The sequence below is a fragment of the Poecilia reticulata genome, linkage group LG7 (assembly GCF_000633615.1).
Source record: "Poecilia reticulata strain Guanapo linkage group LG7, Guppy_female_1.0+MT, whole genome shotgun sequence".
Lineage (NCBI taxonomy): Eukaryota > Metazoa > Chordata > Actinopteri > Cyprinodontiformes > Poeciliidae > Poecilia > Poecilia reticulata.
This window is the reverse complement of record NC_024337.1, coordinates 16,647,379-16,660,564: the sequence shown is the minus strand read 5'-3', so window position 1 is coordinate 16,660,564 and position 13,186 is coordinate 16,647,379. Positions and strand designations below refer to the sequence as shown.

General features: G+C 34.9%; 1 protein-coding gene across 2 annotated transcripts; it reads left to right on the top strand.

The window, feature by feature from the left end:
* Positions 1-343: 343 nt before the first annotated feature.
* On the top strand, positions 344-10,748 carry ormdl2 (ORMDL sphingolipid biosynthesis regulator 2). 2 transcript variants are annotated; one of them, XM_008414445.2, is made up of 4 exons: positions 344-447; positions 1,494-1,667; positions 3,714-3,865; positions 7,748-10,748. In XM_008414445.2, the coding sequence occupies exons 2-4, from the start codon at positions 1,494-1,496 to the stop codon at positions 7,881-7,883; spliced, it is 462 nt and encodes a 153-aa protein (XP_008412667.1). In that variant the 5' UTR covers positions 344-447; the 3' UTR covers positions 7,884-10,748. The 2 variants fall into 2 exon arrangements, with proteins under 2 accessions (XP_008412667.1, XP_008412668.1); XM_008414446.2 differs by lacking the exon at positions 344-447 and adding an exon at positions 460-779.
* Positions 10,749-13,186: the final 2,438 nt, after the last annotated feature.

Sequence of the window (13,186 nt, the reverse complement as noted above, 5' to 3'; positions counted from 1 at the left end):
ATCGCCTCAAAGTGCTGCAGAAGAATTATATTTTACTGTTAAATGCAATGGGAAACCGTAATAAACTAGTTTACTTATACAATTATTATGTATTTCCAGATGGAATACGAACACAAAATGTGTTCAGATTTTGAGGTCCCTGAAAGCAGCACCACGCTCAAACCCCTTGTCTCTCTTTGGGAATTTACGATGAAGTAAAAGTATTTCTTGCTCCCACTCGGATGTATCCTGGATTATTTATATCAGTTGTAACGATGTATTTCTCCATTGTTTCTCTTCTTCACCTGCTGATCGGACGCCTTTCAGGAACTGTGCAGGCTGGACAGTGCAGCACTTCTCACCGCTGCAGCCAGAGGATCCAGTCCCGACCAGACGAGGGCGGGGTTAATAAAGAAGAAGAAGAGAAAAAAATAGAAGTTTCCTGGTGACTTACGACAACACAGGAAGGTAAAGTTAGCTTAGCGTCGGTTAAAAGTAACGTTTTAACCCTCCAAATGCAGCCCGGATCATCAGAATAACTCACAGCGTAACTTTACTCAGAGTGAATATAAAGTAGGCCGCAGCTGCTTWCGCTTAACACAAGTTTGATGATACAGCTGGAGAAACCTGTGGATGTTAGCTGACGAACGTTGTATCCGTTTATGTCATAACGGTTCAAAGTTTAAAAATCACAGCTACGGTTTGAATAGTTACGAAATTATAATACTTGAAAGTATGGATTCATTTGCAGTGGTTTGTACTTGCCTGGTTAGTGGTCGGCGGATGAAAACTGCGGCTAAGTATGTTAGCTTTGGTTATTTGGAGGCGCGTGTTTTTAGCACCGAGAACAATTTAACCGGGCGGGGTCGTACCCGCTGTGRAAAAAAAACACACCCTAAAGCTAATATTTTACATTTCTTTTCAGAATGTTTGATAATATTTWATTTTGTCAGTTCACGTCAAAAAGAAACCCGTCACATTTGTGTTTTATTACACATGACAAATATTTAAATAATCGRTTCATCACATTTAAACGTTTCAGGCCTATTCTGATGAGGGGAAGACCATAATATGGGCTGAATTGGATTGCATAGGACTGAATGATTTGCAACGTGCAAATGGCTTTTGTAAAAATAAACAAAAATGGCAATAAAAGTAACCCAATCTGAACTGAATTGAACAAGTTTTCTGCATATTTGCTAGTCTGTTGCACAATCCTACTTGTTTATTATAAAATTAATGTTCTGTACTGGAACTAAGAGATTTCTTTTCATAACTAAGAAATCTCCTAGTTACAGTACAGAACATTACTGTTCTGTACTGTAACAATTCTTTAAAAAGGGTTTATAACTTTTTAAAGAATTTGAAAAAGTTATAAAAACCTCCTATGGTCAATTCCACTTCGCKTGATAATTAGTCTGACTGCAGAGAGACAAAAGGCATAAAGTCTAATCATTCTTCAAATCAAAAGCACTATGGCATGTCTTTTAAATTTTATTTTGTTTCCATTGTAGATGAATGTTGGCGTAGCTCACAGTGAGGTGAACCCCAACACGCGGGTGATGAACAGCAGGGGAATATGGCTCACCTATCTGTTACTGACGGTGGTTCTGCACATTATTCTGCTCAGCATCCCTTTCTTCTCGGTGCCGCTCGTCTGGACGCTCACCAACGTCATCCACAATCTGGTCAGTCTGACACCTGAACACAGAATAGAAATGATTTGATCTGTTGATAGATTATTGTGTGATAATCATCGTTCCCTTCCTTACTTTAATGTGTTTTTTTCGGGAGGGTTTGTAGAAAACAGCTTCTGGGTTTTCAAAATTCTAAAATCTCAAAAGTGCGGTGTGCATTTGTATCTAGTTTGTGTCAGTCAATACTTTGAAGAATCAGCTAATTTTACAGGTTTACCTGCAAGTTTTGATGGCATATTTTGTGTATATACAAGTGAACTCTTGCTACTAGGTTTGTTTTTTTTTTTTTTCTATTTTTTATTTGTCCAGATGCTGATATTTATGCAACATTGTCCTTCCAGTTAGCTTCTAGGTTGTTGTATGACAAAAAATGAAACTGACAAATTTTTCTAGTTATAGCTTATATTTACCGTAGATCTTAACGGATTTGTTTACGTTTATATTTTCTCGGTTGCCTTTTGTTTTTCCAGCCAGCCTTTATTTCAGGTGTTTCCCTCTCGCTTCTGTTATTTCACACTCATTCAGACCACATGCCAGCGCGTGGCGGTGAACCAGCAACCCCCTCGTTGCTACAAACACGAATAAAAATAAATATTGTCACATGACTTGAACTAAAACTGCTGACAAGATTTATTGGAATTTGGCCCTTCATGTTTTTTCCCCAAAAACGATGTATGGAGCAACTTCCCTGTAATAACTTTAAATTTAAATGAAAAAATTCACACGAGAAATGTTTTATCTGAGTTTTTTGTAAAGAAAGTTTTTACTTTCTGAAAAWTTTCTGGCTTTTAGAAGTTGCTTGTAGATGCTCAAGGACAGTTTATGCACATTTGATGGATATTAAAGTATGTTGGTTTAAGCACAGCAGGTACTTTCTGGGTGTATTTGCATTTTTTAATTATTATTATTATTTCCTAGTTGAAAAAGGTCTCAAGACAATATTACTGTTTATTACAATAATTTCTGGGACAATTTATGGTCCAGCAAAATGTCGTCTTGAGGCACTTTATTTAAAAATATTAGTTTAGTCAGACAGATTCCCATAGATTCATATACATTTTTTTATTATAAAAAAATTTCGAAATCGTCRTCTCAATAAATTTCAATCAGTGTTAATAAATAACAAAAACTGACAGCATTATTGGAAAAGTTATTTTTACCTTTTTCTCCACTGTTTCATGAAGGCATCAATAAATAACAGTACATTTTTAAAAAGTAATTAAATGCAGTTACTGTGTGCAGCTTAGTGATATAAATCACATCTTATGTCAAATGGGAATGTTTTTCAGGAAACGTATTTAAGTTTTTGGTGCAATGAAAAAAAAAAAGTAAAAAAAATAGTTGTTTTTTTATCATATTTTTTATTGTAATCACTAATAATTTCAAGTCAGTTACATATATTTCAATTTGATGCTAGTTACCAAACAATGTAGTCAAATTGAGTTTATTATTCAGATTAATTAAAAAGTTTTGGTGACTTACTTGTCATGACGTGTCATTCGGTAAATAATGACACTTTTAATGCAAAGTTGACTCTTTTAATGGACCTTTAATGCTAATTTTAATAAAACTTTGCATTAAAAGGGTAATTATTGACCAAATAATGGACTTTTAATGCAACCCTTAGTACAACTTTGCATTAATAATGTCATTATTTACTGAGTGACACTTCATGACAACAGTTGTAAACATTCATAAAGACTCCTTCATGTTCCTGACTGTTACGTCATGTCAGTCTTATGCAAACCTCTTTAAATAAAGTGCAGCTAAAGTTTTTTATCAAAGGAAACAGGCGATTGCATTGAGTTATTCACATGTAGAGATGGTGGACAGCCGATTGCATTTGCAGCATGTTTAAAGTTTTGGCTCCTGATTGTACAGAAACTCTCAGGTTAATAACATTGAAATTCCTCCGTTTTTCAACATTTAATTAAACGAATACAGTTTTTTTCCCCCTCAGGAGTCAAACTGAGCTTCTGTTTTGACATAAATGTGTTTGTGATGGGTGACGGCYGGCTCCTGTGCTCCTTTCTCCAGGCGATGTACCTGTTCCTGCACACAGTGAAGGGCACTCCCTTCGAAACTCCAGACCAGGGCAAAGCTCGTCTGCTCACGCACTGGGAACAGATGGACTACGGCGTCCAGTTCACTTCTTCGCGCAAGTTCCTCACCATCTCACCAATTGTTCTGTGAGTATCTCTTACCGGTAAAATGCAAAAATTTGTCTGTTGTGCCGGACACAGTTTCACTTTCATTTTGACGACCCAATCAAATCCGTCGGTTATTTTATTAATTGTTTCCTTGAATGAACGTATCCCAACAAAGGGCTGCCAGTGTGCTAACTGATGGGGATGTTGAGATTAAATTAAACTTGGGAAAATTCTGAAATTCTGGGGACAATTTTGGGGGAAAACCAGGAGGGGAAAGCAGGGCCCTAAAGAAGCTCGGACAGTAGATGAGTAACAGAAAAAAAACATCAGAGAGTGGATTTTACCAACATKAARATGAGGGCTGCAGCCAACAATAACTTTAGTAACCAATTATTCTATTGATTAATCAGATAAAAAATTGGCAGAGTTTTCATTTAACTACCTAACCCTTTTTGTACAATATTAAAATTAATTATTTTAATATTCAGTTCCTTTTTTAAATGGGAAAATAAACATTTTATTGCCTAAAATGCAATAACAGAATATCTGAACATTTGTAGCAACAGCTCCTCAAACATCAACATGTTACCTCAATACAGTGTAGTGCTAATTTGTTGATTAATTTTTGAAATTACTGATTTTTTTTACCAAGTGAACCTAAAACTATTCCAGTTTGGGTAGAACATATTTACAATTTTTTTTAAATCTTAAATGCAAAATGTTTATATTTTTAGAAACTTTTGCCTCATTTACTCATTTAAGTATATTGTTTTTTCAGCAAATACTCCAGTTAATGCTTAATTGATTACTAAATCAGTTGACRATTATTTCAATAATTCATTAATCACGATTAATCTGATTAATCGTTTCATTAATCCACAGCCTTTGCGTAATACTTTACAGCCTCAAGTCTTTCAAGAAGTACTTCTAACATCAACATGTGAAACGCCCAACTTATCAATATAATGTAGGTCTGATCTGTGTTTCGGATTCATCGATTTAATAATTAGACAGCAAAATGCGCTTAATAGATTTTTATTTTCACAGTTTTTGATGAATATTTGTTCGGAGTTCTCGTTCTTTCAGCAAATTACCTTTTTTGATTCTGTGTACACCGGTTAATKATTAATCGATTAATAAATTAGTTGACAATCATTACAATAATCGATACAGGCTGATAATKATCATGCATCTGTAATCTAAACCAGGGTGAGTAAGTCTAGTTCAACAGCCAGTACGCTGCATGTTTTTAGTCACACAGCAGGTCTTGATTTGCTGAWATCTGTATGTCTTAGTTGTTCGTACTAATTAAACTTGACCGCAGTCAGACTTCTGTGTGAACGGTTTACAACCCCAAAGTGACCCACATGCACAGGGGAAGAACGTCACACAGCGTCACACAGTAGTAATGGATGCTGCCATTTACGGACCAATTTTAAAGGGAGCCAACAGCATCGTCACAACATCATAACAAAACCAGGAGAGCTCATAAAAAGAAAGCACAATTTATAGTAACGGCCTTTCGTATTGATTGCAGTTTCTGTAGAGGAATTAGTTTGAGTGTGCAGTCAGTTGCGATTGTGATGCTCTTCATGTAGATGGAGAAATACGATTACGAAGTTAAAGATCCATAAGACTGATCACTAGGATTCCTTCTCCTCTGGTTTCTTCTAGTCCACTTGGCCTGTCAGGAACAAATTTTACTGGGCGATAAATTGACCCAGAAATTATTGCAATAAACAGTAATGTGGTTTTCAGACAATTTTCAAGTAATATATTGATAATGGCATAATAATGGAAGCTCTCAAAGACCAATAAACTGGAACTGGAAGACATTTTAAATCTCCAAAATAAAACACAACCAAAAAATGGAAATAAAAACCACAAACCAAATCCACAAATAAAATTATCTGTAAAAACATAAATGATCAAAATGGGAATTATAGAGCTTATTTTAATTTGTCATGTGTTTAGTTAATTGCTTACAGGGTTTTCCCAAGAAAACCTGCTAAGCCCGGTGCTCAGGGCGCTACAGCAGTCATCCAGCCACCCGCCGTGTTTTTGAGTTAAACAATGTTTAAAGTTGACAGGAAGTTTGAAAATATAATTTGATAGTTATGCATTTTTGGAAGACTGGAAGATTAAAACCTTAACATAAACTATAAAGTGTTTAAAAAAGCAATCATTAAAAAAAACAACTAATAAATAAACAATGATAAGCCTGGTGGCCCGCCAGGCTTATTGTGAGGGAAACTCTGACTTATTGCAGCAAAACCGCAAGAGGTGTAACTGTTTTACTGTTCTGACCTTTCTTATTCAAAAGAGAACATATTTTACTCATAATGAGATAAATGTCATTATAACACRTATTTTAATCGCGTTTAACGAGGTGTAAAACTTTCTCAATTAAACTATGTTGTTTAATTGAGAAGGTTTTCTCATTTGGATGAGAAACGGCTCCTGAATTTACATCAAATCTCTGGCAGTGAAACGCTTCCATAGTACGTGACAAAAATMTAAAAATGCTTTTCCTTTTCCTTCTTTTCCTCTTAATGATTCATTTGTATATCCTCCTCTTTTATATTTTTCTAAAAAAAGCAACCTGCTGTTTTTGACTTTAAATTCTGTGCATTTTGTGAGGAACAGGCAGCAGATGACAGATCAAACACACTTTTGGTTGCATCAAATGTACAAGAAAGAATTTGTCATCTAAAGTGGATTCATGAATCACCAGACACAAATGGGAATGCACCTTGTCCAACAGCTTTGTAACGCATCAGGTGTTACAAAGTTTGGGTCAGCCATCACACGTGGGCAGCTGTCGGTTTCACACCTGGCTTTCACATTCTCCCCCACACGTGTGACGAGTTACCTGCTCGATGCAAATCAGCCGACTCTACGTCACAGTCAGCCAGCCGCTGGGCGCAAACAGGATGTCATCAAGACTTTGACTGTCGCTGTAGCATCAGCAGAACATTCAGCAGGCTTTTCAAAGCATGCATGTAAAACTGTGTAGGCCTCTTGAGTATCAGGGGAGACAATTACGGTTTTATTTCTTAAAGTAATGATGATACAGATGTCTGTCGCAATAAATCAATGTGAAAAAGTTAATTAAAACAAGCTCAAACATTTTTATTTTAATGATTTATTGCTTTTTTCTTTTCTCTATTTCTACCAAAAACTGAATGACAAAACTCTTCAGGCTGGTGTTTTGGTCTCAACTATCCTTTTTTTTCCAATTGTGTTTACAGACTTCCTACTTTATTTTATTTGTTGTTTCTGTTGTTTTGTTTGTTTGTTTTGGATATTTAAATTGTCTTTCAAATATTAAAAATGGCCTCAAAACAAAAATATAATAATTTATCGTAATAACTGGGACAATTTATCGTCCAGCAAAATGTATCATGACAGAATAACTGGACTTCTGTTTGGAAATTAAATTAAGMTGCTGATTTTAAATCAGACTGTTTGAAATCAGGATTTTTATTTTTGAAGTGATTCTTTCTAATACAAGCTTYGTGACATGCAAACGTATTCACCTCTGTGTTTCCTTTAGGTTTGAACCACAAACTTCATCCTTTACTAACATCATTTTATAAARAAGCAACTAAAGACATTGTTAAACAAACAGACTTTTTATTAACCTTTTATGTCAGTTTTTATATTCTTGATTGTTTGTCTTTTTGAAGCATTTTATCATTTTAATGTCAGTGATAGATGCTGTATAAAGAAATTTTACCTACTTATTTACTTATCCATAATTTTCCTTCTAATTCACAACAATGCGCTACAAAAACTCACTAAAATACATTGAATGAGTGGGAGTACAGTGAGAAAATGTAGAAAAGTTCAAGGGTTTTGAATATTTTTTGTATATTTCCTTGCATTCAAGTTAATTCTGATCCGTGTTTCCCTTTGCAGGCACATTCTTGCCAGTTTCTACACAAAATACGATGCGACGCATTTTTTAATCAACACATGCTCCCTGATGACCGTCCTAATCCCAAAGCTGCCGCAGCTTCACGGAGTACGGATATTTGGCATCAACAAATACTGACGCACCCTAAAACCAGGACTTTATCCACAAAAACTGGACTTATAGTTGTTCTGGTCCTGCTGAACTGTTTTCTGAGTAACAGTTTGAGGAGATGGAGATAAAAACTGAGGAGTACCCTGAACGTCTGGAGAAACTGAAACAAGATCCGTTGCTCGTGTTTTTGAAGGTTAAAAATGCACTGGTTTTATTTTGTGATGTATGTTCAACTTTTTTCTTCTTTTTTTTGCACTGGCTGCAACTGTGTAAAGCTGAGTTTATTCGCCATAATTATAAACCAATCAGTTTTTTCTACTCAATCCAGCATGCATTTACATGCCTTCAATAAATATTTTACTGTGATATACAGAAAAAAGTAAAGTGGGTATCATTTTGGAAACCTGCCAGCTCTAAACACAGGACAGGATTTTATAGAATCCACTTGGTCCAGGGTTTCTACAGGTTTCACAAACTCAAATTTTAGACTTTTTAAGACTATTATGAATGGAATTTAAGACCTGTAGCACAACAGAAATGTACAAAGGAAAACTATAAATCAAACCGTTTGGCAACAAAAGTGAGCCAATGGCGAAAACGAACATTGTCCAGTCAAATGCCGATAAATAAATTTCTACTTACCCATAATGGATGTAAAAAAGTTAGCTAGCTTATTAGCAGCTAATTATTAGCTACTTATGGTTCCTACTTATTAGCAACCACTTTGAATCATCGTAATGCAGTGACGATGTCTGTGCACATCTCAGTTTGTGTAGCAGTAAAATCCTGCAAGGAAAAGGAAAACTACATAGAATGAGATTAAATAGTAACGGCACAACAAATTTAAGACCTTCAATTAACATATTTAAGGCCAACTTATTGTTTTACAATCAATTTAAGACATTTTAAGGTCTTTATTTTATATTGATAAATTTAAGAGAATCCTCTTCATGCTGTTAGATGACATTAAATAATTTAATCTTCTTTTGGGATAAATATATTCAGGGTTTATGCAGGTTTCACCAACTCAAATTTAAGACTTTTTAGGACCATGTGAATAAAATTTAAGACCTATATCACAAGAGATGTACACAGCAAATGAAGGGGACTAAAACTAAAATTTCCAGGGTAATTTTGTGGTACTTGGCAGCAGCTTTGCGCTTTTCACATGGCACATAGCCGTCTTCCATTAGCATCTTGGTACTGTTAGCCTTAACAGTTTTGAGTCACAGAACACAGTGAGTGAAGATTTCAGAGCAAAGTCTTGTAAGAAAAAACTGAATATATTACAGTAATTGGTCCTACCACAAGCAAAATTTAAGACCTCTGATTGATGTTTTTAAGGCCAACTTATTGTTTTTCAATGAATTTAAGAAATTTAAGGTCTTAATTTTATATTCATAAATTTAAGAGAATCATCTTCTTGCTCTCAAATGACATTAAATCATTTAATCTCAAATGTAAGATTTTTAGGACCATTACGAATAAAATTTTTAAGACCTTCATCACAAGCAATGTAAAAAAAAAAAAAGGGGGCCGGGGAAACCAAAACTAAAATTTCTGGGGTCAATGTGTGGCACTTGGCAGTAGCTACATGGCTTCTCACATGGCATATGGACATGTGAGCAGGCCATATGCCTTATGAGAAGGCATAAGGCCATGTGAGAAGGCTATATGTCTTCTCACATGGCCTTATGCCATGTAAAAATATGTCCATGTGACATCTTCTTTCGTTATCAGTGAGTGAAGATGTCAGTCCAAAAGTCCCATAAGAAAAAACATAGTATAACATTAATTAGTCCTGCCGCAACAAAATTTAAGACCTATGATTAACTTGCTGTGTTTCCAATTAAAGACATTTTACGGCCTTAATTTTAGATACATTAATTTAAGACTTTGTAAGCATCCCATTGGTCCCAATTTTCAAGCTCTGGGGGAAGTCCAGGCGCTTTACATGAGGAGGCCGTCACAGTTTTCTCCATATGCTCGTATGTCGAAGGGGTTCCCCCCCTTCCGCATTCAATAGAGTCCTGTTTGCATTGGAGCGAGGGTTTCCCTGTTTGTAATGCATGTTTCGGGGAAGTAGTTCAAAGGAAACACAGCGCTGTGTGAATGTTGCCTGGGTTGAGCTGAGCCTGGGAAATACATGCAAATATTGCTCGCTGTAATCAGCTGTTTTAAACCTGTTGAGTAATTGTTTGCAAGCATTTCCAACAGTGTTGATCGCTGCGTGGACACACGCAGGTCGTAAAGAAACCTGCGGTGGGATTCTCGCTGCTGCTGCCTTTAAATGTCACAGTGTCCCCAAGATGTCACTGAAACTAGAGTGGGAGAGTAAAAGAGAAAGGATAAACGTTGGTTTCTTGATAAAAGATAACCTTATCTGCTCTGAAAAGCTGTTTTTCTTTTTTTTATTTATTCCTGGCTCAGCTTCTGCTTTGAATGTAACATCAGTCATACCGACAGTTTGTGAGCAACAGATTTAAAAAGTTTCAGTTTACAGCGAGTTGTTTGTTTAAAGTTTTGAATTTACTTGGAAAGACAAATATGTTTTAGGTTATGAACAGATATGAAAAAGGTCAGAAATTTCTCCTGAGTTATCTTTGATCTCGTTACGCAGATTACCAAGCACAACTTTTTTAAAAATGTGGTTAAAACATGAGTTTTACTGTTATACGTAGAAATCAACACTCAACCTAACCCAGGCATCAATAACTGAGACAATTGGATACATTTCCAGTCAGAGGTTTACATGAACTTTACAGACATTTCATTTATTTGGGGCTTTGATGCATTTGGAAAGTGTTCATTTCATTCAGGCTGTAATCACTATGCGCCACATATTTATGGATCAATGAGAATAAAATCAAGAGTTGGATGCTAAAGATTAAATTTGTGGATGTTTTTTTTCTAATTGAAATAAAACATAAAGCTGCACCAGATATTTGAAAAATATTGAGAGAGTTGGTTTAAATGGGATGATTTCCTTGGTTTTAAAGGAGAGTCTAACATTAAACTTTGGACTTTAAGTTGAATAATATGCTCCTTTCTCCATTGCAAAGCACATTTTTTAACAATATGTTTGTTTTATTGTCAAGTAGCCACTGAAGTGAGGTGAAATTGAATAACTGGGTGCTTCCTGTGCAGAAAATGACTGTTCAATAGAAACCACTAGTGCCAAAAATGTTTCAGGTAGTTTGTGATTAAACAGAACATTCAAGACACAGACSCTCAGCATGATGCAACCACCACCTTCCTGCTGAGAAAATTATGGGCAACCTTAGCAGTCTCATTGCGAGACTGCTTTGCAAAGAGTGTCTTCAGTCAGAGGTTTCTTCGGGGCCGCTGTAAGAGTGACTGCTACAGGAGATCCTTCACGCCCACAGCCATAAGCATCTACATAACCTTACATATTGAGTTGCATCATTTAATTTTCCTTTGTGGTAAAGTATTTTCAGGGTTTCTGTTMAAATGTAAAACTTTTTAAGACCATTATAATTCAAATTTAAGACCTACAATCACAAGAGATGAAAAAAATAAATGCAGGGGAACAAAACTAAAGTTTCAGAGGTTTTTTTTGTTGCCCTTGCAGCAGCTTTGTGTTTTTCAYATGGCTTATGGCTCTCCAGCTAGCTAACATTAGCAGCTTGTTGCCAGTAGCTTTAGCTGCCTTGAGTCACAGAACACGTTGAGCGTAGATGTCAGGCAAACATCTTTATAGAAAAAGATGTTGCTGCTTTATAKAAAAAAAATCTATAAAGCAGCAAAAAAATCTTCGTAGAAAATGTGGCATTTAAATAGTCCTGCCACAACAAAAATTTMAGACCTGAGATTAGCATATTTAAGGCCAACTTACATTGACTTTAATACATTTTAAGGCCTTAGTTTTAAATAAATGAATTTAAGACTTTTTAAGGTTGTGACAAAGTAAACTTTATCTGGTCTATCCGATAAATCTTCCCAGAATAAATTCAGTTGAAGCTTGGATAAAATTCATAATGTAAACAGGGCAATGATTCTTCCCTAGATCAACTGTTTAAATTATTTTTAAAAAATAAACATTTTGTACCAGTGAGTAGTGTATGTAAACTTGTGAGCATGAAGCTGTTTTTGTAGAGGAAATTCAACAGATTTACGATGTACCGAGAAATATTCACACTTCACTTTTTCCACCTTTTGTTAGTCTTATCCTAAATTAATCTCTCTCCTCAAAATTTTACACACAAATAGCTAATTATGAAAATGTGGAAAATAACGCATTTAAAGACAGATTTTTTTTTTTATCTTTAATCCAAAATGTGAGGTTTTTTTTGTACAGTTTAGGCTTAATTACACCTTTGACTGTGTTCTCTCARAAAAATTATTTTTGTATTTATACTACAGTTAATGATTAATCGATTACTAGATTATTTCAATAACTAATTGATGATTAGATCTTTGGGTCACCCAGTCTGAGGTCAAGGTTTTCATCTAGGAAGTCTGTTCATCACTACATTCATCTTTCCCTCCATCCTGACTAATCTGCCAGTTTCTGCTGCTCCACATYCCCACAGCATGATACCACCACCACCATGCCTCACTGTAGGGATGGTGGAGTTTTCTACAAACAGCCTGGAGTGATACTTTAGCACGAAGCTTAAAGGATGTTAATTATGTAAATGTGATTTTCTTTGCTTATTTTTAATAAATTTGCACATTCTCATAATAGGGTATTTGTGTGTAGAATTTTGAATAGATTAATACATGGAACAAGCTGCAACAAATTTTTTTAAAAGGTTTCATTTGAAAAAATGTCTTCTGTTAGAAGCTTGAAATTTGTTGTGATATGGACTGCTACAGGAGATTTTTGTTGCCAACAGCCATCACCAACTTTTTTGAAGACTCTTGAATTAATATGAATTACAGCAACATTTATTTTCCCTTTGTGATCAGGAAATTATTTTTGAATTGAAGCTTTTACAGTAAATATTTCTTTCAAGCATTCAATAGTAACAATTACTGGATTGTGTAAGATTGTGTTGGGGAACAGATGTGTGAATTCAGATGGATCTAGAAYACATTTAATAAATAAACMATGTCTTGACCACAGTATCTGGAATATAATAAAAAAAGGACGTTAATATAGTAAAGCAGTCATATTTTAGGACAGGATAAATCATAAAAAATATATATTTAAGTTTCAAAAGCATCACTAGGTGTCCAAACACAAATATATAATTTTTTTATTCAAAATATTTTAGAACAGTTCCACAGATATTTCCATTAAAATCAACATGAAGAAAACACATGACCAGTTTTTCTTCTGAAATAATAATTACAAAAGTGTGGAG

Coding starts and splice junctions, on each gene's coding strand:
- ormdl2 (XM_008414445.2), top strand. CDS start 1,494: ATGAATGTTGGCGTAGCTCACAGTGAGGTGAACCCCAACACGCGGGTG. Junction 1,668..3,713: donor CCAACGTCATCCACAATCTG/GTCAGTCTGACA, acceptor TCCTTTCTCCAG/GCGATGTACCTGTTCCTGCA. Junction 3,866..7,747: donor ACCATCTCACCAATTGTTCT/GTGAGTATCTCT, acceptor TTCCCTTTGCAG/GCACATTCTTGCCAGTTTCT.